Source organism: Dermacentor variabilis, unplaced genomic scaffold, assembly GCF_050947875.1.
Source record: "Dermacentor variabilis isolate Ectoservices unplaced genomic scaffold, ASM5094787v1 scaffold_12, whole genome shotgun sequence".
Taxonomy (NCBI): Eukaryota; Metazoa; Arthropoda; class Arachnida; order Ixodida; family Ixodidae; genus Dermacentor; species Dermacentor variabilis.
In genome coordinates this window covers 38,445,697-38,472,393 of record NW_027460280.1, presented here as the reverse complement: position 1 = coordinate 38,472,393, position 26,697 = coordinate 38,445,697, and the positions used below count along the sequence as shown (strand labels likewise).

At 42.5% G+C, this 26,697-nt stretch overlaps 1 protein-coding gene across 3 annotated transcripts in view; it reads left to right on the top strand.

The window, feature by feature from the left end:
- The window catches only part of LOC142565926 (26S proteasome non-ATPase regulatory subunit 4-like), a 42,784-nt gene extending 18,337 nt beyond the window's left edge, over positions 1-24,447 (top strand). For 2 of the 3 annotated variants that reach the window (XM_075676540.1, XM_075676542.1), the window contains 5 exons: positions 11,846-11,981; positions 12,549-12,663; positions 14,900-15,058; positions 23,922-24,019; positions 24,112-24,447. In XM_075676540.1, the coding sequence (XP_075532655.1) occupies positions 11,846-11,981; positions 12,549-12,663; positions 14,900-15,058; positions 23,922-24,019; positions 24,112-24,318 (715 nt within the window). In that variant the 3' untranslated portion in view covers positions 24,319-24,447. The remainder of the gene's footprint in view (positions 1-11,845; positions 11,982-12,548; positions 12,664-14,899; positions 15,059-23,921; positions 24,020-24,111) is intronic. The other variant, XM_075676541.1, reaches the window with a different exon arrangement.
- Positions 24,448-26,697: the final 2,250 nt, after the last annotated feature.

Sequence of the window (26,697 nt, the reverse complement as noted above, 5' to 3'; positions counted from 1 at the left end):
AGCTATAGTGGCCAACAAAAACCATTGACAGTCAGACCAGTGATGCTATCAATCGGGCGACAGCACTTCATTTCCATGAGCATGTGGATATGTCTCAAGAAAACAGCTCCTAAGCTTACATAGCGCACACCTGCTATCCAGAATAGCCATCGAAACCATCTTTTCAGGTCAAGGTCAATGGTGAGAGACTTTTGATTGTAGATTGCGATGACCAAAGCATAAATAACCTGAAGGGGGCTGACTTTGCACGGAGATACCAATCAGTTTGGGAAGCAGGGACAATGCTGACTTCTGCACCAATGCCAGCAAGCAAGCGCAAACTGGTCATACAGTTAATGATGTAGAAAAAACTGCTAACAGAATGGCTGTGGTTGCTCGCCGCTGTTACTGATGACCGGCCGCAGTGTTTTCTGTTAAGAGAAAATGAGACATCCACCCAATCGTAGCAATTGCTACAAAGGAAACCCATACGGGTTCCTCGAACGAAAAGCCTCGCAGTTGAAGAAAAATTAGTCCTGGTCTGGGACGAATTTGTCCTGCTACGATTGGGGGGGTGTCTCATTTTCCCTTAATTGCTTTTCTCCACCTTGTGGGTTTCCGCAGAACTATTACATCAGTGTTTTCTGTGTGCCACGAACAGGGGGATGCATATTGACGAGCAGCAGTACCAAAATGGCAGTGGTAGTAGCACAGGTTCTGCGGTGAAAAACTGCGTGAAGCTTGTGGAAACCACCTACATGTGGAAGGCGGCGTGAGGGGCCAATGAGCTGGCCACAATCGGTGGTTAGAGATGTGAGTGTCTTAAAGCTCTTGGTGCAATTCAGCTACTTGATACACAAGATTTTCTACTGTTTCCTGGAGGGAATCAACCTCGGACACCAGAGATCTACAGACAGCGTTGATGGTTGCCGGCGCAACGTCCATCATGTTGTCCGCAAGTTCAGCAAGTTCTGACACCTAACTTTTATGAGTTGAGGCCAGAGTCAATCGTTGGCCAGAAGACGATGCAGGAACAACTCGCATAGTACGGCCATGTCAAGGGTATCTGCCGTGTTGCTGAGCACAGGTTGAAGGTGACACAGAAACTGGATTGGAAGTCAGTCATTGAGCTTTTCAGTAGTCGGGAGCTGCTGGATACGGCAATGTGCAGGCAGAATGAGGCAGCACTGAAGAGCCCTTTTGACTGTCGTGTATGGAGTTCCGTCAGGCAGCAGTAAGAGGACGTCAGATACTTCGGCCATTGTCTGTGGTGGCAGCGCTTCAAGGAGCAACTCGTACTTATGAACTAACGAGCTGATGCGACTCATGCAAAACTCGTTCTCTGCTTGAATGAACCATAATGCTGGATCAGCGATCCACACTGCGGTAGGGTGATGTTAACTGTAGCACCTATCACCACTCACGGAAGGTCCAGAATCAGTTTCAGAGGTGGTACCGGCAGAGTTGCTGGCGTCTGTGGCCCCTGTTAATCCACTGCAGGTCTTGTTCGATGCCTGGTCACCAGTAACTGTGTCCTACTAAGCACCATTAAAAGCTTTGCGACTTTATTTCAGCAGCTGGGAGAAACCCAACTGCGAATCCGCTCGCCATCTATTCCTCTGCCTCTCTTTCTTGCCCATCTTTGCACCAGCTCACGTGGTTGACCAGGGCCGCGCCAGAAGAAGAAGAAACATGCGGCACAAGCTAATTATGTAATTAGGCAAAATACAAATAAAAACTCAGTGCCCTTCCACTCTGTGAAAAAGGATGACCAGCGAAGCTGTGTATGTTGGCCTCTTAATGGAGAACTGCACCTCCACTGCGGGTCGGCCCGGCATTGCACTATCTTCGGGATCAGCCCATGTGTGGGGAGTGCTTAACGCCTGCTTCACCTCCGCCGCGGGTCGGCCTGGCATTGCACTATCTTTAGAATCGGCTCACGTATGGGGAGTGTTTAATGCCTGCTTCACTTACACCGTTGGTCGGCCCGGTATTGTACTATCTTCGGGATTGGCCCACGTATGGGGAGTGCTTAACGCCTGCGTCACCTCCGCCGAGGGTCGGGTACGGCATTGCATTATCTTTGGGATTTTTTTTCTACATGTGGACACAATAGTGGGGAAAGTAGCTCTTAACAGCTTTGCTGGAGAAATAGTTTTCCTTGCTCCAAGCAACAGCAAACAACATTACCTTGGTCCTGTCCAGCTACAAGGCACTTTCATATCTTAAAATTCTGGCACAAATTATGTGGAACACCTAGTATATGCATTCCCTCGGAACCTAAGTGTTAAAGCTAGCTGCAGCCCATTCCTTTTGAAAGCGACTGGTGCTTGCTGTAAAAGCTGCATAGCGTGATGTTTGTCTGTCATTGTCTGTACAAGGTAGGCAGTGTCACACATGGCACTGCTATAACTGACAACAGATTTGCAAACTGTAACACAGCGGAACTTCATTAAAGTGAAACATTATGAAGATACGTGTGAAGAGGGTCCATGGTTCAAACTACCCTAAGCATCCATGTAGTCTTTTTCCCTGATTTAGTGAGTACAGATAGCTGATAGACAGCGAACAAATAAACATAACTCAGAAAAAATTATTATTTAACTATATATATAACAATACAAAAGAACTTACCAACCTGTTGATCACCTTCCTCGGTAGGCATCAAAAAGGCATCAAAGAGAAACACTAAATTAGTTTAGAGTAATAGGGTATTGTCTTTAAAATTACATTTTTAATAAGTTCAAGGTCAACTTCCAATTCATATTTAATCAAATTAAGGTCAAAGTTTTCTCATTTCAGACAAAAACCCCAGTGGCAGTACGTTAGTGTGACAGCACGAATTTCAAAGTACATTTTTGTAAGTGGGCCATTGTGGCTGAGCAAAAGTTCTTGGAACTTACAAAATTCAGTCTTAAGCTCTTTAAGAATACCAGTGTAGTCCCTAGGTGACCATAAAAAATTAACTGCAGACCTTGTCAAAATTCCTTACGCCGTGGTGAGCTAGTGCGGAAATTTCAAGGTGGCATTGCCACCCATGGTTCGTTTCTGTAAATTTTCTGGCTCAACTAAGCCTCTTTTCTTGGTAAGAGTGGCTTCTGGTATTGTAGAAGTGTAATTTACTAACACAGCCCAAAATATTTTTCTCTTTTGTTTCCTTTAAAGGGAACCTCACCAAGCCCCATAGCAAATTTTGGTTACACGCTGGAAGTTGTTACGTGTCCTCTAGGGAGCATCCTGCCGCAAAACTTTTTTCAAATTGGCTCATTAATAGCCGAGATAGAAATAGTTCAGCGCTGTGAACCCATGATTTCAGGAGCTGAGCTCCACTGCCAAGCGAGACACTCTCTCCACTTGCCCCGTCTAGCCTCCGCAAGCGAAATTCCTTCCCTGCATTCTCCTATACCAAACCTCGAGGATCGCATGACGCATACATCACGGGCCCCGCCTTCATTTTTTTTTTCTCCTCACTTTTTTGGAGCGCAGTGCACTTCAGCTGATGGCATCACGCGCGAGCTGTTGTGACTGTCTCGTTTCGCGCAGTGCACAATTTTGCGCGCTGTACACAAGGACACTTGACTAGCGGTATACGTCAGTGCTACACGAATACTGAGGCAGACGCAAACGATCACAGAGCATGATCCCGCACTGGAACACAGTAGAAACTGACATAGTTTTGGTGTCTGCATGTGCGACTACCCGATGTGGGAATAAACAGACAAAACAGAAGTACATCTTTCTTGCTACGGTGTGAAGTAAAACAAAAACATGCAGACATTCGGTTTATGTTTTATTATTTCTCTAAACTTTAATTTGTCTATTCAATCAACAGATTACAGAACTAAGAGATGTTGCCTTGACTAATTCTTGAGGTAATTTGTCACTACAAGCGATGTCATGGCGCAAAAATGCGTACGTAGGTGCACTAGCACATGTACGTCATCCTCCGGCTTGGAGCGCAGCGGCTGCGAGGAGAAGGGAAAACGGCACTCGGTTTGAAATTTCAGATCTTTCCGAGGCACGTAGCGATGTAATACTTTGCAGACACTATCGTTATCGCGCGTTGTATGCTCTGCGCTTGTCAGCTCAAAATGGCCAGACCATGTAAGGGGCCCTTTAAGCTTGTTTTTGCCAGCAAAACCAACATGCAAGCATTGATCACTTGATCATGGAATCATCCTCTTGCTTGATAGTGCAGCAGTTACTTTTGATGAGCCTGGCACATGTTGATACTACTGAGCTCGCATTAATCTGTGAAAAGTCTGGATACTGAAGCTTCTTGGAATGCTGTTTTGTAGCTAACCACTGCTGCTTGCTTTCCAAGAGTCACAGTCTTCTGCACTAATGCTTCTGTGTCTGACAGTGAGCAGGATGGGCTGGTAAAAGGTGCACAGACACTTTGCAGGGATTGCAACGTGTTTGACAAGACGAAAATGTACAGACATTATATTTCCTTCATCATTTTAGAGTCAATAATGCTAAAGTATGCAGTACTTTAATAACAATCAAGTGACTATGTATAGCCAAATTTTCTGGAAGCATAGATGATCGAAGTTTGTGCTATAGTGTAGATACTGATATTGTGAATATATTTTCTGGTGCCAGTGACTTCACTATCATCATCAGCAGCAGAAAAAGCAGCAGCAGCAGCAGCAGCAGCAGCCTGTTTTATGCCCACTGCAGGACGAAGGCCTCTTCCCTGAGATCTCCAATTACCCCTGTCCTGAGCCAACTGATTCCAACTAGCGCCAGCGAATTTCCTAATTTCATCGCTCCACCTAGTTTTTCGTCGTTTTCGATTGCGTTTCCCTTCTCTTGGTACCCATTCTGAACCATAATGGTTCAGCGGTTATCTAACTGGTGCATTATTTATTTATTTATTTATTTATTTAGTACATACTGCAGACCACATTGTGGTCCTTACAGGACGGGCAGACATTGAGTATGTTCGTACGTTCGACAAGATACGTTCGTATACATTCATAAAATATATTGCTCACAGAAACATTTAGTAAAAAGATCAAAACGCAATACCTAAATCAATTAATGGTGCAAACAGAACAATGTAAAAAAAGGCAAGGGAATTGCACATCAAAGGCAAGGGAGTTTGAAAGCAGAGGACCTGCCCCACTCATTCAACAGGAAGAACACATTCTATACAGAAAAAACAAGACAATAAAAACTTACATAAAACAAAGTCACATGTTGTAAGGGGCAGGCAGCGAATTCCATTCAGAAATAGTTCGGGGAAAGAAGGAGAACTTATAGCTGTCTGTCCTAGCATAAATAGGTGTCAGTGTATCCGAACGATGGTGTCGTGTATACCTAGTGGAGAGATGACTTACATATAGTGAAGGGTCCAGAGCCAATTTGTGATTAATTAGATTATGTAAAAAGTCTAGCCTGTGTTTCTGTCTCCTTTGTTCAAGCGAAGGAATATCGTTAGCCAACATCAACTCTGACGGGGAATCCGAACTTTTGAACTTAGAATAAATAAAACGAACAGATTTTCTCTATTCTCTCAAGTTTGTTAACATTGACTTTAGTATAGGGATCCCATGCAACGCAAGCATATTCAAGTTTTGGCCGGATATAGGTTAGGTAAGTGAGTAGCTTAACGTTTGAAGGGGCATTTCTTAGTTTGTGTCGCAGATAGGTTAGCTTCCGAAAGGCAGAAGAACATGTGTTGTCAATGTGAAGGTTCTAAGAAAATTTATTAGTGAACGTTACGCCAAGGTACTTGTAACTCTCAACTTGCTTTAATGAAACAGATCCCATTTAATACGCGTATTCCAGTGGATTCTTTTTATGCGTTATGCGAAGAGAGACAGTTTTATCTATGTTTGCAGCCATGCCCCATTCTTCGCACCACAAAAATATATTATTCAAGCTAGAGTTAAGTTCCTTCTGATCATCCACGGACTTAATAGTATGGAATACAACGCAGTCATCTGCAAACAGCCTTATATGTGTTCCTGGTTTGACGACGGTAACAATGTCATTAATATATAAAAGAAAGAGCAATGGACCCAGGACACTGCCCTGGGGAACACCTGAAGTGACTGGTAGATATCCCGAGTTGTGATCATCAACTGAAACATACTGTTGGCGATTATCCAGATAGTCTGTAATCCAGGTAATTATGATGTCTGGAAGATTAATGTTCCTTAATTTTAAAATTAGCTTTCTGTGAACTACCCTATCGAATGCTTTACTGAAGTCCAGAAATACTGCATCGATTTGACGGTTGGCATCCAAAGCTTTGGCAATTGAATCAATCATTGTTAATAATTGTGTGGTAGTGGAACAACATTTTCAGAAGCCATGTTGAGCACTTGTTAGTATGGAGTGTTCATCTAAAAATTCATTAATGCGAGTTGCGATTATGTGCTCGAAAAGTTTGCAGCAAGATGACGTAATGATATTGGGCGGTAATTCTCAAGCAATAATCGATCGCCTTTCTTAAAGACCGGAACAACTCGAGCCATCTTCCAATCTTCAGGCACTTTTACGCTTAACAAAGATGCTCTGAATAATACAACTAAGAATTTGGCAACAGTTTCGGCGTATCCCCTAAGAAACACATTCGGGAGGTTGTCAGGGCCAGTGGTTGTCTTGGTTTTTAAATTGAGTAACATAGACACAATGCCATGGTAAGATATAAAGTTCGTCTCATGCTCTTCAAACACTGCAGAACTCAAAGGTGGGCCTGATCGTGCACGGGAGAATACGCTATGAAAATAAGTGTTAAAATGTTGTGCGATGGCATTCAAGTCGTTAAGAAGGGTTCCATTAACTGCAATTTTAATGATAGTCTTCTTGCTATTGCCAAGGTATCCCCAAAACTTATCCGGTGCGTTTTTTATAAAGTTGGGCAATGTTGTGGAAAAATAAAAATTTTTTGAATCGCGCACGGTGCATGACAGCTGTTTTTGGAGTTCCGTGATAACGACTGTGCGTGGATGCTTCTTTTTTATTCGTTTGATTTTGCGCTTTAGTTGTATTATTCCATGCGTCATCCAAGGCGTACTCTTATTGACTTTCTTAGTTTTAGTGGTTATGAATGTATCTATGCAATGCCTGCACATTGTAGTAAACGCGGTCCAAAGTGCAGACACATTACTACCACTATCTGCAAAGCGCATAAGACAAGTTTCCGTGTAGTAGACTATTCTGGCGTCATCCGCTCTGGTGTAGTCTTTAAACGATTTGGTATTGGAAGTTTTAGGAACAGTAGTTTTAACAATGGGCAAGGAAAGTGCAATAAGGTAATGGTCAGATAAGCCATCTTTCCATTGACACGATATGCTCGGAAGAGGTTCGGTTTAAAAAAATAACATCTAATATAGAACATGATGACCCTTGCACATGCGTGGGCTCATTAACCACTTGAATAAAATCATATGTTAGCATAATGTCAAAAATAATGTTAGCATTTTCATCGGCCTTATTGTTTGCTTGGAGGAGCTCCCAATTGATACCAGGCAAGTTAAGATCGCCGATCAGAAAAATTTTCGTATTTTGGTAGAGAGACATGTGCTCTTTAAGTTTATTCAAGTAATCTGGTGTAGCATCAGGTGGTCTATAAAATGCAAACAGCACAAAGCATTGACCCCAGCACGATAACCTGACGCATAGGTACTCTAGTTCGGGAGTATCACCGATAAGCGTGGCTCCGATCTGATCTTTAACTAGAACCGCTATACCTCCGCCTCTGCGCAGTCTATCTTTAAGAAATACTTTGTAATGGGGTGGAAAAACGAGTTCATTTGTTATACATCGCATTTGTTATATCATTGTTATTACATGGCCTGCCCAGCTCCATTTTATTCTCTTGATGTCAATCAGAATATCTTCTATACCCGTTTGCTCTCTGATCCCAAACTGCTCTCTTTCTGTCTCTTAACGTTATGCCTAGCAATCTTCATTCCATCACTCTTTGCACGGTCCTTAACTTGTTCTCAAGCTTCTTTGTCAGTCTCCAAGTCTCTGCCCCATATGTCAGCACTGGTAAAATGCATTGATTGTACACCTTCCTTTTCAATAGTAATGGTAAGCTTCCAGTCAGGAGCTGGCAATGTCTGCCGTATGTGATCCAACCCATTTTTATTCTTCTGTGAATTTCCTTCTCATGATCAGGGTTCCCTGTGAATAATTGACCTAGGTAAACATACTCCTTCACAGACTCTAGAGGCCGACTGGCGATCCTGAACTTTGCTCAGCTAGTTATCATTATCTTTGTATTCTGCATATAGATCTTCAATCCCACTCTTACACTCTCTCTGTTAAGGTCCTCAATCATTTGTTGCAACTCGTCTGGATTGTTGCTGAATAGAACAATGTCATCGGCAAACCGAAGCTTGCCGAGATATTCGCCGTCGAATTTTACTCCTAAGCCTTCCCAGTTTAAGAGCGTTGGAGAGATTGTGTCTCCCTGGCTGACCCCTTTCTTTATAGGTATCTTCCTGCTCTTCTTGTGTAGAATTAAAGTAGCTGTAGACCCTCTGTAGATATTTTCCAAGGTATTTATGTAAGCGTTCTGTACTCTTTGATTGCGTAATGCCTCTATGACAGCTGGTATCTCTACTGAATAAAATGCCTTTTCGTAATCTATGAAAGCCATATAGAGAGGCTAATTGTGCTCTGCAGGTTTCTTAATTACCTGATTGATGACATGGATGTGATCCATTGTAGAGTATCCCTTCCCTTGGTTGACTAAAGTCCAGTGTTGCCCTTATTCTATTGGAGATTATTTTGGTAAATATTTTGTATAATACTGGGAGTAAGCTAATGGGCCTATAATTTTTCAATTCTTTAATGTCTCCCTTCTTGTGGATTATATAATGCTTGCATTCTTCCAGTTTTCTGGGATCCTTGCAGTCGATAGACACTTCGTATTAAGAGCCGCCAGTTTTCCAAGCATTATGTCTCCTCCATCTTTGATTAAATCGACTGTTATTTCATCTTCTCCTGCCGCCATTCCTCGTTTCATGTCTTGCAAGGCCCTTCTGACCTCATCCCTAGTTACAGAAAGAGTTTCTCATTACTGTTTCGAATTGAGGTATCCCGACTCCTCTGGGTACTGTAGGTCAGTACAGAATTCTTACGCTGCTTTTACTATATCTTCGAGATTGCTGATGATATTACCTTGCTTATCTTTCAGTGCATACATCTTGGTTTGTCCTATGCCAAGTTTCCTTCTCACTGATTTCAGGCTGCGTCCATTTCTTACGGCTTCTTCAGTCTTTCTCACGTTATAATTTCGAATACCACATTTTTTCGCCTTGTTGATCAGTTTTGATAGTTCCGCGAATTCAATCTGATCTCTTGAGTTGGACACTTTCATTTTTTGTCGTTTCTTTATTAGGTCCTTTGTTACTTGGGAGAGCTTGCCTACTGGTTGCCTTGGTACCTTGCCTCCCACTTCAATTGCTGCCTCTGAAGCCAGCCTTGTTACGGTTTCATTCATTACCTCTATGTCATCATCCTCTCTCTGTGCTAAGGCTGCGTATTTGTTTGCAAGTACCAGCCTGAATTTGTCTGCTTTTACCCTTACTGCCTCTAGGCTGACCTGTTTCTTCATGACTAATTTTGCTCTTTCTCTCTTCAAATTGATGTGAATCCTAGCCCTCACTAACCTATGATCACTGCACTTTACCCTACCTATCACTTCTATATCCTGCACTATGCTGGGATCAGCAGAAAGTATGAAGTCAATTTCATTTCTTGTTTCACCATTAGGGCTTTTCCAGGTCCACTTTCTGTTGCTACGCTTTCTGAAGAAGGTGTTCATTGTTCGAAGGTTATTCCTTTCTGCGAATTCTACCAGCATCTCTCCTCTAGCGTTTCTAGAATAGACACCGTAGTTGCCAATTGCTTGTTCACCAGCCTGCTTTTCACCCACTTTTGCATTGAAATTGCCCATTACTTCAGTATACTGAGTTTGCACTTTTCTCATCGCTAATTCAACATTTTCATAACACTGATCTACTTCCTCATCATAGTGACTGGATGTTGGAGCATAGGCTTGTACTACCTTTAATCTACACCTCTTATGAAGTTTGATTACGACTACAGCTACCCTCTCATTAATGCTGTAGAATTCGTCAATGTTGCCCGATATGTCCTTATGGATTAGGAATCCTACCATGTATTGCTTCTTATCTAGGAGACCTCTATAGCAGAGGACATGTCCGTTATTCAGCAATGTATAAGCCTCACCAGTTCTAATCTCACTAAGGCTGATGATATCCCAAACAATGCCTGACAGTTCCTCAAAGAGTCCTGCTAAGCTAGCCTCACTCGAGAGGGTTCGGGTTTTAAACGTTGCAAGGATCAGTTTCCATTGGCGGCCTGTCCGGACCCAGAGATTCTTAGCACCCTCTGCTTCGTTACAGGTCTGACCACTGCCTTGGTCAGGTGCTCCGCAGCTGCTGGGGGCTGAGGGCCATTGGGTAATTGAGTGAGCCATTTGGGGGGGGTGGCCGAATACTGCACCAGGGAGGCCAATTCCTGTTCTGGTGAGGGAGTGTCTTGTTGAGGCTAAGTGGGCCTTCTTAATTTGGTTGTACCTGGATTAGTATAGCCCCACTCGCTCTCAGCATCTTTTGCCGGCGACAGGCACCCAGGGGAGTCAGGATACCTCAATACCTATTAAACATATTATCCCTATTAAACTGGGAAGGCTTAGGAGTAAAGATCGACGGCGAATATCTGAGCAAGCTTCTGATGACATTGTTCTATTCAGCAACAATCCAGACGAGTTGCAACAAATGATTGAGGACCTTAACAGAGAGAGTGTAAGAGTGGGATTGAAGATCTATATGCAGAATACAAAGATAATGATAAATAGCTGGGCAAAGGAACAAGAATTCAGGATCGCCAGTCGGCCTCTAGAGTCTGTGAAGGAGTATGTTTACCTAGGTCAATTATTCACAGGGAACCCTGATCATGAGAAGGAAATTCATAGAAAAATAAAAATTTGTTGGATCACATACGGCAGACATTGCCAGCTCCTGACTGGAAGCTTACCATTACCATTGAAAAGGAAGGTGTACAATCAATGCATTTTACCAGTGCTGACATATGGGGCAGAGACTTGGAGACTGACAAAGAAGCTTGAGAACAAGTTAAGGACCGTGCAAAGAGTGATGGAATGAAGATTGCTAGGCATAACGTTAAGAGACAGAAAGAGAGCGGTTTGGATCAGAGAGCAAACGGGTATAGATGATATTCTGATTGACATCAAGAGAAAAAAATGGAGCTGGGCAGGCCATGTAATGGGCCGTTAGATAACCATCGGACCATTAGGGTTACAGAATGGGTACCAAGAGAAGGGAAACGCAATCGAGGACGACAGAAGACTTGGTGGAGCTATGAAATTATCAAATTCGTGGGTGCTAGTTGGAATCGGTTGGCGCAGGACAGGGGTAATTGGAGATCGCAGGGAGAGGCCTTCGTCCTGCAGTGGACATAAAACAGGCTGATGCTGATGGTGATGATGAATATTGCCATATGTAAGTGGACTGCACTGTATAAATATTCTCAGGCAGATGAGTCCATATATGACAACTGCTTATAATTAATTAATATTATAGTTTTGTGAACACTGGTATAGTAGCGTATCAGTCAGTACGGAACTAGCCTCTCTTCTGTAGAAACTGTTCATGGTTATAACTTAATGTGTGGCATTCTGTGCACTTGTGTGCTGACTGACACAATGACTGTAAGACGGCAATCATGCTGTTCATCACTAATTTTGTTTCTACTCACTGTCATGTACAATTTTAAATAAAATTTCTGCATGTGTCCACAAGTCCTTGAGGTAAGTGCCTTACATAGCTGCCTGCACATGCCTTTCCTGCAGTTCACACATGGTGACTGTGCCAGCAGGCAATATCCTGAGCAAAGTCGTTGCAGGCACTCCAATAGCCCAAGGTGACAGCAGGAGTGCAATTAACTATGACCTTGACTTTGATGACGATGACCCAGCTTTAGTTCTGGTAGGTGGAACATCTTTAAAGATGCCTGCATTTGTGCACGCATATGGTGACATTTTCCATAAGTAGAACTTCTGCCTTCACTTGGATCTCAGTATTTCACTAAATTTGGTGTACATGTCTCATTTTCTCATTTCAAGAAACTGATGCTTTTATAAAAACCAGGTGTCCCTTATTTTCTGAAACCAGCTGGATATGCTATTTTGCTCTTGTTATTCTGCATCCATCCTATAACTGAAAAAATCCATGTGTGCCTTTGTTTCTGCATGCCTGCATGTGCCGGCATGTGTATATCCATTATAATTGACTGCAGTGTATTCATTTTTGTTTTCACAAGAATTCATGGCACTTGCTTGGTGAAATGTGACACTTTCCACCTGAATCACTTGTGCAGGGAATTTTGTGTAAACGTGCTTCTAGAACAACTTGTGCCCTGGCCTACTTAGTTTGTGAAAAGCCACTAACTCTATTAGAGCCCCTAGGATGCATGCCTTTAGTTAAATTACTGACCTTAGGAGTGGTGGGTACATCCATGCTGTGCACAGTTGCCTCAGTCATTCTACTTTTCAGGCGCTGCGCGTGTCCATGGAGGAGCAACGTCAATTGCAGGATTACGAAGTCAGGCAGGAGATGGCCAATTCACCAAGGGATGCTACTCTGGCAGCTTCTGACACTGCAAGTGCATGTACGTGCAGTTTAGTTGTCAGCATGGTGGTGGTGTTGGACATTTAGTGCACAGAGATGTGTTATGGTACAGCTGAAATTGTTGCTGTTTTTTTTTTTTCTTTGCCCTATTTGTGCATTTCTTTTTCTTACAAGACCTAATCACTCCAGATAATTGCAATCGCTATTAATGCTAGGCGCTGTCTATGTATATAATAAATAAGCAAGCGTGGAGTGTTGTTGTTGCATATATACTACATGGTGCCCTGAAAGTAGGAGCGCTGGCATGTCTCATCATAATCGAGGTACTTAATATACTGCAAAAGAAAAAAAATTAAGCAAACGTTGCACGTCATGATATACCTGTCTCCCTTAAAATAGCAGGTTGACTGGTTGCTCTCCTGTCAACAGCATAGTTACCGGGACGTCCAGGAAGGTTGCTGTCCTGTGCAGAGCTTTTGATTAAACAAACCTGGCATTGGTAGGAATGTCCCTGCAAATAGAAGAACTAGGTTTAACCACTCTGCAGAAACCCTGCCATGTATAAGTTCATTTTAATGAATGAGCATGTCCACTGGTCACAGCTACACTACTACATACTACATACATTTATGCCCATTTCTGCCTATCTGATGTAGAAGCAATGGTTAATATCACTCGGGCAAGCGATTCCATGGGTTCCTGCAAGATGCAATTTGCAATGCTTTGAACAACAGACTTCAGGCTGATAACAATGACTATGTGAGTGATGAACTTATGAGTGAATAAGAAGCAATCTGCTGTAGTGAAGTTTACGTGCAAGACAATGTTTCCATAAATAGAGGCTTCCGTGTGCACACACATATGAAGGTACCTAGCACTATTTTCAAGGAGACATTTAGGTTCAGAGATACCTTTTCTTTTTTCTAAAAAAATAAAAGGGATCTTTTCCATTTTGTTGCTTGAAACATTAAGATCAGACGTACTTCCATATGTAAAAAGATAAAGGAAAATTTGTGCTTTAACACAGGAATAACAAATGTGCGGTCATGGGAACTCGAGGGGCTGCAAATTTTGCACTGTTTGCATGCCAGCCATTTGAGGCAGAAGTGCCAGTCCACATAACAACACAGAGAGGTAAAGAAACCACATTATTAAAAGTAACTTCAACTAAAACCAGCAAAAAGATGCATTTAACTATGTCATCTGTACATACCCACAAAATGTTCAAGAATGGCTTGCCCATCACGATAACAATGTGTGTTGGTTTCCACATTTTGTGCAGTCTTATGCATGCTTACATGCTTCTCCCCTAAAGAGGAGGTCTGAAATACAAGTGTTTAGACTATTTGAACTTTTTGAAAACTGCCACCTATCGTACACAAATAATGTTAGCAAGTAAAAAATTGTGCGCAAGGAAGCTGCATAAAAATTTGCAACAATTTCAGAAAGAGCTTTTTATACTTTCTTAATTTTATTTCTGGTTCTATAGCCGTAGCTTTATTAACAAAGAAAAATGGGTTTCAGAGGTGCATACGTCCCTCCCAATGAACCTTTTCAGCTGGTTCTCAACATTTCCCGACATGCCAGTTCTGAGCTGCGAATTCAAAAATGAAATGCTTAAGCGAGAGAAAGGTGAATTCCTACACCATGTGGGGCCATTCAACAAAAACATGACAGCTTTTCACCATCTCTCGCTTAGAAAACAACTCTGCACAGAGAGGCTGAACACCCAAGAAAATTATGCAGCTGCATCCATACAGGTGCACAAATTGTAGTCATCTCTACAAAGGCACCTTATCTGCAGGCTGCCATAAGATGCAAGATGGTTCACATTAGAAGTCAAAGGATGCACCGTGACAAAATGTGAAGCTATAAAGGCAGTCTTTTGCACTGGACACCCATTTCAGTTTTCCACCCTAGAGTAGCAAATGGTTTGAAACTAATTTTGAATGTTCTAATGTCACATTCAAGTGATTTTTACTGCAATCCAAATGTTTATCTTTGCGGGAAAAATAAATTTAGGCATTAGGGGATTAAGATTACTCACTTGTGCTCGTGTAAATGCTTGTAAAAGTTGATATTGCAATCTGCTAGATGTCTAGATAAGAATGATCATCACCTTGTCATCACTCCACTCTTCTCAGCATTCCTTGCAACAGTGTGACAGTGTAGTATGCCAACAACTTCCACCTCTCTGTGCGGTTATTGCGAGTAAAGGTGCAGTGATCAGCTATAGACAGGCATTCCCTTAGCATGCATCCATTCTGTGTGAGCAGTTATGTCGGCCGAAGAACAGCAGCTTCTGGAGCGGGCCCTCTACATGGGAACAGAGCCAGGTGCTTTTGGTGCAGTAGCCAGCTTGGCAGACCCCAGAACCATGTCTGAGGATGAGCAGGTTGCTTATGCTGTGCTGATGTCCCTCCAGCACCAGTCTTGTGAGTGCCCTCTGGTTTGCCTTCTCCCCGAACCCCACGTTTTGAATTTATGTAGAGTTTACAAAGTTTCTAGAACTTGCTCATTGCTGCTATTGCCCATATGCTGCTCAATTAGAACTGCAAGTGCAGTGACCTACATTTTTATCCTGACAACTTTTAAACATTTTTCATTCATTGCTGCTTTGTTTTTACTCAAATTTTGAAGCAAGGTCTAGCTTTTTGGAGCACATCATTAAATAAAACACATGGCATATTAACTTAGCTTTCTTGTTGTCAAAAAATAGTGAAAAACAATGGTTTTAAATAAACTTTGCCATATAAGAAGTGAGCTTGCGGAGATGTGTACTGGTTTCACTGCTGGTCAGCAAATAAAAGTCCGGACACAACAGCTATACAATGCCAAGCGTATTGTTGAAAGATACGGATCAAACACTGCAATCTTGTAAAATTTTAGTGGAAAAGAAGAATAAATAAAAAGGTAGTAAGCACAAAATATATATTTTTTTTAATATGTGAGAATAAAAATGGTAACTCAAAGTATGTTGAAACAGCTGGCAGTTCAGTGAATTTCAGCTATCAGTTTTATAGACCTTTTTCACCAGCAAGTTAAACAGACAGCACTTACACCATGCGTAGCATAGAGTTATTGTAACTTTAGCCAAGTGATAATGTTGCTTCAAGACCCGTTGGGTTGCCTCTGCAGTGGTTTGATTCTTGGTCGCATCAGGCGCATTCCAACAGGGATGGAATGCAAAAACGCTACTGTACTTAAGTACAGAGAGGGCAGTACAAAAAAACATGGACAAGGAAGGCACACACAAACAGGACGAGCGCAGTTTTTTTTTTTTCTCTCTCTCTCTCTTTTGGCTACAGAGAAAAAAACCTAGAGGACTAGAAATATGTTGCAATAAAACTTTGGTTTGAGCTAGTTGGTTCATTCATTTAAGTATACAGGGGGCAGCGCAAAAAAAATGTGGACTGAGAAGGTGTGGGAGGCAGCACAAAGAGGTAGCCGCCGTAGCCATGGTTTGTTTAGGCTGGCCAGCAGGATCTCTGGAGTGGCCGGCACCGCGGCTGCTCACATTGAGCACGCTAGAGCATTCTATTCTCGCGCTACCTGCACATGAGCCGATCTTCTTTGCCTGCTTTGGAGACTATAGTTATGCCGCTACAGGGACACCCTCCTAGTGCAAAGTGCAATTGAAATAAAGTCCAATGGTAAAGTCCAGGTAAAGTGTGCAGATGGTGATGTCGTTGGTCGTGTCAAGTTCATGCAATCCGAGAGAGACGTACCAGGCAGCACTGGCAGCGTAGGTTCATTGTGAGCAAGGCACAGCCACAGTGATACCCTCATGCAAAATTGCAACCTGCTGCAGGTTCTCGTAGATGCCCGAGCCTGTAGAAGTCGGAGCTCCAAAAGTAAACTGTCTGGCAGCTCGGGACTTGCGTGGAGATAGCGCAAGTGTTGGTCACTCATGTTGTTGACATAGAAGTGATTCTCGAGATGAAGAAACCAGATGGCAGAGCTGCTCCTACAAAACTGCAGTAGGCCATGCATACGCTGGAGGTGCGAGCACAGAACATCAAAAGGCTCGCCTGCTGTTACTTGCGGTGAAATCTTGAGTACTGATAGCATCAGGGTTGCGGTGGTGGCTGAATGCATCGCGAAGGTTGTGCTTGTGGCATTGCCATGCCTGTGAAAGTGAAATTTGTGCCTAGTGGAGCAGGTGGGAGAGCCTCTGAATCAGTGATGAGTGAGGTGCCTCTTAACGGAAAGCAGACAACTTGTGGGAACGTCGAAGCGGCAGACTGTAGAGTAGAAGGCGCTCGTGTTTGGCCCAGTGAATTCCTTAGAAAGAGTCATCGCACATCTGCCTGGGAGCTGGGGAGGAGGCTCGTGGACGAAGTAGAGGTTTCATGCTGGGACCGGCACTTGCTTACGAACGGCAAAAACGATGTGGGCCAACAAGATGCGGAATGACGCAACTGTTGAAATGGCGAGAGCGCTCATTGTCAGTGAGCGCTCAAGCTGACATAGTGAGCAAGGACGGCTGTCCACAAGTCCGCGTAGACGTTGGGGTCGAGGGATGACAACCGGAGCCTGAAACCTTGTTGAAAAGGGAGTGGCAGTCCAGATGGATGAACCAGATGTCTGACATGTGTCGATGTAGAATTCAGAAACCCTAAAACCGCGAGACGTCTTCCGGACTGCGTGAGGCGACGTCACTCGCCTTTGTAGAGCCAGTGCGTTGACGCTGGCATGGCTGGGCGCAGTCGTTAGGGTCACCAATTTGTGGGAAGGCTGGGTTCGGTTGTCTGGGTCACCAATTTTTGGGAGGCGGCGTAGAGAGGTGGCCACCGTCGCCATGATTTATTTAGCCTGGCCAGCCGTGTTCGCTATGTGTGCTAGCGTGTTCTATTCTCACGCTAACGGCACGTGAGCCCATCTTTTTCGCCTGCTTTGGAGGCGATAGTCGTGCTGCTACAAGGGAACACGTAACTAGGATGAGCACAATTCCTTCTGTTTTTTCGCACTGCTCTCTCTGTACTTAAAGAATGAACCAACTAGCCCAAACCAAAGCTCTGTTGCTGCGCTTAGATATAGGTGCATGTTAAACCACACCAGATGGTTGAAATGATCTCGAGCCACTGCACTACCGTGTCTCTTTAACCTACAGTGCAGCTTGAGAAGGCCCTACATTTATTTAAAAATCTACTCAATAAGCTGTGCACGTACACACTTAAGGCTGCTTCCTAGGCAATGGTTTAGCAACTGTGGCATACTCAAGCAAATTTGTAATAAAAGCCGATCAGCTTGCAGTGTTTTGTGTTCACAATGAAGAAGCATCGAAAAAAGATGTACCGCTCATCCATGGCATTCTTCTAACTCTACTTTTACCATAGCTTCGGTACTTCCTGGTTTTCTTCGTACTTGTTTCTTTGAGCCACAACCCCAGAATAAGATGTCAAATCTCATCTAACTGAAACAAAGGCTTGCTCTAATGGAATATGATAGCCAGATAACACTGCAAATTTAGTAGGCATTCACTTGCACTTGTAAATATATTATTTTTCTAGTCTTCACTAACGTCCAGCCCCATTCACTTAAATTCACCAAGGCTCGCAGTTATGTATTAGATATGAGCATACTCGTTAGTAGTACGCTGATCAATGAGTGCCTCGTGTATGTTATGTAAGAATATTCAAAGCTGAAGGTTTCGTCACAAACCACAACTTAAACAAGGGACTAACAATATTAAGTATTTTTTGTAAGTTACTCCAAAACTTGTATGTTTTTACTTGGAGTATGACATAAACAAATCTAGCGCAGTTGACAAAGGCATGAGTGATTACACAGAAAATAGTGTAACGACCATTGCACCAAAAATTGTTACCAAACCAAAAACATGACAACCTGTCGCTTCTAAGCCACTGGCAATAAATAAATAAAATATTGAATGACAGTAATTCCAATTTAATACAGTGGCTGGAAGTATGTACCAGAGCGTCTTGGAAAACAATTTCTAGCCCTGCCTTTTAATACGCGACCACACAGCAGTGGTCGTAGCATTTGGACAAGGCATAATGAACTCAGAAGGATGGATATGCAACATTTAAATGTCTTCTGAAGCTTTGGGCAAAGTTTCAAGCTGTTAACAAGTCATTGTCAGCGACAAACGCCAAAGCAGCGGAGGCTGGCTGAGGCAAGCAATCAACAGGTCATCACGTGATCAAACATGGTGGCGCCCACGGGAGTGTGGTGAAAACGGTCTATAGTACATGCAGTGGCGTAGCAACAAAGGGGGGGGGGGGTGCCAGGGGCCAATGGGGAGGGTGGTGGTGTCATATACGTCTGAAGACACCCCTCTTTCCGCCGGCTACCCAAGGGGGGGGGGGGGGTGAGTAGTGACAGAAGACCTATGGGCCCCGGGTGCCAGACGACTTAGCTATGCCACTGAGTACATGCGTGTTTCTTTTTTTTCATATACTGGCCTAAACAACAATTGCTAACTAGCACACTAAGATATTTTTCCTGGTGTTAACAGTGCAAAACGTAGACGGGACAAGAGATGAGAAGACGACACCACAAGTGCTGTCATCTCATCTCCCGTCTACATTTTGCGCTGTTAACACCAGGGTGGAAAACCAACAAGCCCAAGCTGTTATTCTAAGATATTCTTGCAATAGCTGTTAATGTTAATTTTTCCTGCACAGTAATTTTTATGTATATAAACGACATATTTGGCTGCAGGTGTGTAAACTTAATAACTGCAAACAAATGGTAAATGTTGGCATACATAAGCTAATGTTTAGCTATTTTTCTTGTAATTACCAGTGTGCTGTTCATTAATACTTACTTGTATGCTCCCATAGTACTTCGTCAAACTAGCAGTTTTGGGCTGTTTCTGCAGCAAGGAATAGCCAGCACTGTTTCTAGGCGACATCATGTCCATTTGAATATATAAGAATAAAAAGAAATTACATAAAATTCATATATTATATAATCCTTTGACATAAATGATGCATGCCGTTGCAGAAGATGCACACATACATATGCCAAGGTGTTCACCTTGCCATCTTGCCAACCAACCTGCCCAACAAGTTGATTCATGTTCACCTCAGATGAAGTAATTTACAATCTGATATAGTTTACCCAAAGTAATAATAGCTTATTTCTATCTCGGGTGCAAAGAAGACAATGGCTTTAAAGTTGGAGCCTGAACTTCGCTAGTGAACCAAGAAATGAAATGGCCCAAGATGCTCGTCCCTCCTTTGCGAGAGCATGCTTGTATGCTTTGCAACAATTTACATTAAAATAGAGACGCACCTGCAAATTTAGGTTTTATCTGCTTTGAACAAGAAAATAATCATGCACATACACATTCCTGTGAGCATGCCATTTACAGCCTGTGTAAGCAATACCTTGTATTCCCAAAGTGAGAATTTCCTTGTGATACCAAACTGTCTGCTTCTAGATCTATGAAAGTTGTAGCTATTTTCTCTGAAGCCAACAGAAGCAGTTTTAATAAAATAAAGGTAGTTTTGAACCTTGTCACCTTGTAGCTAGAATCAAGGTTTTGTCACTTCACAGGTTCTCTAACTTTCCTGTTTAATATTATGATGATCTTATCAATTTTAACCACCAAAACCATAATCAGAGAATGAAAACAGAAGTGCAAAAGAAACAAGGATGAGACTAGTACAAAGGACTGGCGCTTATTTCCAATCAAGGTTTATTGAAGAAACGTGATATTTCTAAGTACAGCACGAGACCAGCACAGGGTGTCACATTCATGATAAAGCCACCAAATATTAAAGGCACTAGAACCCCCACCGAAACAACCACATCATAGCCATGCACCATGACACCGTGCGGCCCAGTATAACAAAGGTGATTAGAGATAATAGAGATTATTGCACTGCACAACACTAGCTTCTAAAAATATGCGAAGGTAGGTTAAAGCACATGCGCAGACCCACCAACTAATAAAAATCTAGAAGAAGACTTGAAAAGTAGATGCTGCGCCAGAAACCATGACCTGGAGTAAATAACCGAACAAAAGACAAGAAAACATAAACCAACCGATGGTACTTGACTACAAAGGTTATGAAACGTGAACACTATAAAAAACAACAACAATGCTTAAAGAATGAGGCACTGCATCAGTAAACAGGGACATACACGAGAGACGAACAAAAAAAAAAAAAATGACTACTTAAAGAGCTAGTTGCTACATCAATAAATTGAGACACTGCACTCCAGGAAGGCGACTTCTTTATCATTAAGTGCTAAAGTAGGCATTCGAATACACTTGTTACTCATCTTCAGAATATGAAATGCTTCAACAATTTCCCTTTCTGTTCTGTCTCTTGGCCACTTTGGAAATGTGGTGCACAAAAATTCTGGTACGCACCTGCACATTTTGCAGTGTTTGACTAGGTGCCCTCCCGAGTTGTTCTTAACCAATAGTGTGTGCTCTCTCGCCCTATCATTGAAGCATCTTCCAGTCTGTCCTCTGGATACTTTTTCACAACTCAGGGAGACATCTAACATATGCGGTTGGGCTTGAAGATAATTTTTATAGCCAGAAACTGGATATAAAGCAGGTGAAGGTGAAGCTAAGTCCTTCTGCTGCATTGTCGAAAACGTTCATAATGCTTGTAGTAATATTGTCGGACATAGGGCCATCTACATTGTTCCAAATCAGCAGTCATCTACATACCTACATGCTTTAGTGACATGAAATTTCAGTGCTATGCGCTTGTTGACAAATGACGACTTTTGGCCATTAAAGCTAATGGCTGTTGACTCAAGATAAAATTCAAATATTGTGAGGAAGTTGTCGCTGCTTATCCCCGTGGCACTTTAGAATCTGATTTCACCGTTCTCGTTAATTACCTCACATACAACACGGAACAGTACACCATGAGGAATGGAATAAAACAATTTCTCAACATTGATTGAAAAATCGTTGGGGCCGGGCACTTCTCTGCCTCTGAATTCCTTTATGATGTCAACTGAGCTGCGGACAAAGAACGGGTCTTCAATCTTTAGTGAACTTAAGTGCTGCTGTAAATAACTTCCCACGAGGCTTTGCGATGAACCTTTCTCCGTGACGGTCGTTCGTAGAGGACAGTCTGACTTGTGTGTTTTTCCCGTAAGGAAGGCTTCTAATGCACTTGTTGCAGTCTTCTCAACCCTTTTCTGATGCAAATCCAGGTTGAAGTCCTTATTTCTTTCACACTTCTGTTTTCCTTCTCAATTATGAACCAGCTCGCCCAGGAAAATGTTCTACTAAGCCCTAATCAGAGGCCTTGAACTAGGAGGTTGCATAATGCCCATGCAGTCACTTACATCTAGCATGTAGGGTAAGCCAAAGTGCACAAATTTAGCTGCAGAATTTCGTGTTTGCTGATCTTAACAACCATAGAAAATGTCATTATAAATACCAGAAAGTAGATTGCAATGACAGGTTTGACAATATATCCGGCCTGAAATAAAAATAAATTTTTGTGTTTTATACAGTGCGCATAATGTTTAGGCACATGATAATGGGCTTTTACTTAGAATGCAGTCTTAAATAACTTCTTTTTTCTCTCAATTCGCAGTGATAAAATATTTTACGCTAATGAAGATTATGCATACTATTTAGCTGCATTGCGCGGAATGTGCTAAACTCTTACAAAGTACCTTTTGCTTTACCCCCCCCCCTTCTGACTGATAAATTAAATGAAGTGTATATGGATCCAGCTCATACTATAATGGCAGGCTTTGCTAACTTCTGATGTAGTCAACAACTTTGGAAGTATGCAATTTCAGAACAGGATAATTCCCACTAAGCACTGTAGTACAATATTTGACCACATGTTACTATAAAATGAAAATAGATGCTTTCTGTATTCAGAATAGTAGTGATCAAGTGTTTAGCTGACATAGCTCCTTTCTCCCCCCTCTAGTACACTTTACACACCAAAAAGAAGCATAAACTACAAGCATGTCAATGGCTCAGGATTATGCACTATTACTTATAAGTGGCCCAAATCTATAATCAATTGGAAAGGGTAACTTTCTGTGCCAGAAATGGTGGTGCTAACACTGCTTCAGCATGAACGTTGTTTATCTCTTCCAATTTGACCTGTATCAATCTCAAGAAGGGGGCTTCATACATATATCTTGTATTAATAAAGTGATTTAACAGGTCATCACGAATTCCTAACAAAACTTCACATTTGTTATTGTGTTTATTATTACCATAATATCCTGAGTCATCGCCCCCCCCCCCCCCTTGCCACCTGAAATTCATAGGGTGGGCCATGTATCGGGGACCAAACAAAAAAGTTTGAAAAAGCTAGAAAATATGCATTTTTTTGTTTGCATCTAGCATGGCTTGACAAGAGATACGCTTAACTTTTATCAGTGGATATTATCTCGCATCCCAAAAGAAAGAATAACGGCATCCAACTTGCAGGCTAGTGAAGTGACCAGCGCTGATAGCAGATAAGGAAGTGAGTTGTAAGCAAACAAAACTGGCGTACGTGCATGTGATGTGCACACAGTGGTACACGCTTGTGTTCCACGTTGAAATGTGTGGGTGTACTCACGTTCATTCCACAATTCCAGTGCCATTCGATGACTTCCATTTTCTTCTTGACTGTGTAGCTGTTCCTCATAGCATATAAAAAGGCAGCAACACCACTGGCGGTGACAGAAGGAATGCGGACCACAAAACTGAAGCTTAAATAGACCCCTTTCGAAAGAAACCGCCACCTGTTGCACACAACTGCAACAACTTAGGTGCATGAACAAAACAGTTTGTCTGTCTCCTCTCTCTCTTTCTCTTTTTTTTTCCGTGACGTTTGGGAGGATAATTTTTGCAAATTGCGGGGCCCGCAGTCTATGGTCTCTAGGGGTGGGCAATGACTCAGTGGTTTTGACATATTTGATTATTTGCCTAAAAGGGTGGTCAGCAATGACTCTGGATATAACGGTAGTTATTTTTAATGAGGAAATAGTGCACTGCAGAAGCACAATTTTTCTTAGTGGCATTTGGTATTAAAGGTCTGTGAGAAAGAAGAAAAAATAAAGGGAGGGGGAATACAAGAGACAGCAGCTTTAGGAATAGATTTTTGGCTATAATATCAGAAACCTGTTCTCGATCTGCTTGATTATAGTAGTGTGATCTTCACCAGAACCAACAACCAAAGTCCTCTTACCCACTGGAACACTGTGTCACAAAGCTCTTCTGCTTCAAGATACAGGCTGGCAGTAAACCAGCAGCAACGTACTCAGTTTGAAACCTTAAAAGGGATAGAAATAGCTTGTTTGAATACTTACACCATGATTGGTTTCACATTCTTTTAGTGCCTGAGCTTGTCCCGCCAATTCTGCCAGACATGCTGCCTGCTGAAGTTGATGAAGATGCCATGGATACAGACGAGGCCAAGCAGATTCCAGAACAGGTGAGCCAGGTTGAGTCAAGACCAAGGTCACTGGCCTGCCCTGCCTCAAGCTGTGTCATTCAACATGTGAATCCTCAATGACTGCTGTGCAGGATGCAGTTGGTGATGATGACTACGACGACATATTCCAAGACCCAGCCTTTATCATGTCCATTCTTCAGAGCCTTCCTGGTGTAGACACTCAGAGCAATGCTGTCCAAAGTGCTCTGGCAGAGATCACCCACAGTGACCAGGTCAAGGAACCGGCTGATAAGGATAAGGATGTCAAAGACAAGCATAAGTCAAGCGAGGGGAAATAGCAGTGTGCTTTTAACTAGATCTGTTTTTGGGGTTCAGTGTGCCTGGAAGCCTAAGCTTCTTTTTTAACTAGTGCCATAAAGGACTGACCAGGGTCACTTGCTTTGTTAATAAATGCAACAGGCTGCCCATATTGCGCAAGCATCATTCTTTTACCCAAAAAAAGCAGCTCTTTAGCAGACTTGCTGGGTGTCATCTCTGCATTCAAGCCTACTTGAAGCTTTACTTAAAAGTTTAGGGTAGTTTTTTTTTCTATTTTAAATTTTATTAATTTATTATTATTTAATCTTTATTTGTTTACTCTATTTATTTATTTCTTTGTAGTAACTGCAGAGGACATGTGCAGCTCAATGGCACAATCTGCCACTCATTTTGAATGGCAGCAATGGATGTACAGTCGATTTTATTTTGATGTCATGGTATGTTCTCTCTTTAGGTGCTAAAGGTTCTTGTCATGGTCGCACCGAAGGAAAGATGAGTGTCTTGGGTCATGCTCGCACTAGGTGCCATTTAGATCAATTCAAGCAAGGGCTTCTAGTTGAGGTGCATATCTAAATACGGGGGGAAATAACACCAGCAAATGAGACTGTTTCGTGTATTCACCCTAAAGGTTTTTAAGAATTGTACCGTCCCGTAGGAGGTCATACCAATAATTACAAGGTGACTTTTATGTAATGAATTCACCAAGCTACGAGAGGAATTTGCTACTTGATGAGAACACAAAGGCTACATGTTATGAGAAATGGTACCAATACGGTGCTAATAGTACATATATATTGTACATGGTATATTGCACATATTTCACACAAATGTTATTTAGTACCAAAAGAAAGGAATTAGCCAACAGGCACTGAAGGCAAGGAAACAATAGGGGAAATTAACCGAGTCGTTTAAATGAAATTTGGAAATTATTAAATTGGGGAATGGAAGCCGAAGGTTACCTGCTACTGCAGGCTGCCATCGGAAGTGCCTGAAAGATGCAACGAATACAAAATTTACTGTTGCAGCATCCTCGATTCCAGGAGCGAGGGTTCTCATCCAAATCATTCGCTATCGCGAATTGTAGTCTGGTCACCCGCGTGTTCTGGTATGTTAGCATGTGCTGGCAGCACAAAGTGGAAGGTTCGGAACTAATAAATATATAGTATGCGAGGGGGGAATCGAGTTTCAACAATGACCAATAGAACATCAAATAAAGAAACAACAAATACAGAACTCTGGTGCAGCATCTATGGTTATATAAAAAGTTTATAACACACACACACACACACACACACACACACACACACATGGTCATCCAAGTGTCTTCGAATGATGACAATGCGCTGGCAACACAAAGTGCATGGAGGAAGAAAAAGTACCCAACGCATGCCTCCTAGAAAACACAAAAGCAAAACAAATGGTTTCTGGCAAATGGCAAAACAAACACCCGATGCTTCAAAGCGTACTAATGTCCTCCATTCCAACGTAATACATTGCAGATTAAACACTCCAATGTTTAAGCGTTGATGAACAGCGCTGACTTGTAATTCGCGCATTATTCTTATGTGTATCACTTTGTATAATTTCTGTTCGGTGCCGGAAGCAATCTTACGCAAGCAATAAAAACAAGCACCTTCGCATTTTTCTTGGCATGATATGTTACTTTTTCTCAGACGATTTCTCGCACTCACTGCACCGATTTTTGCAAGCGGATGGCAAGAGGTATCCACCCCCATCTCGCTTCTTCACCTCGCACATGCCTAGCACAAGGTGGCCAACCGCCTTTCGTTGAGGAGTTCGCTTTTCCGTCTCGGAAACGAAGTGCGGCCTCGAGTGTTCCAGTGAGGTAAAACATTCTCGATTCGGAAGCACTTTGTCTCTATGCGATTCGATTCAGTGGCGAAGACCACACCGACAAGTTTTTCACGTAGTCCATGCCAGCGCGCTGGTTCTCGCGTCGCCGCCTGATAACCTATCAAGTAAATTAAGGGAGAAAAAATAAACAATATATTACGCTTACTCATTTAACCTGATCCGACAAGAGCACGAGTACGTATGAAACGGTATCCCCACGATGTCGATCAAGCTAGGCTCGTTCACTGTCGGCTAGGCCACGGTCACGCGTGGCCAAAGAAGGCCATGCGATTACACCCGACGATTCCGTCTAAAAATATCATTGCGACGCGCGCGATTGCACCATTTTTTTTTCGCAACTGCCATGATTAACGCTCTCCACAATTACCTTCAGAACTATGAGCCAAATATAAATTACCGCAGGTGGTAGCTATATCAATCATGTGCCTGTTCAAATAAATCAGCATACAATTGATGGCGTGCGTAGTTGTGAACTAGCAAGTTTCTGGCATTACACTGCCCGTTATGAAGCGTTGTTTAACAAA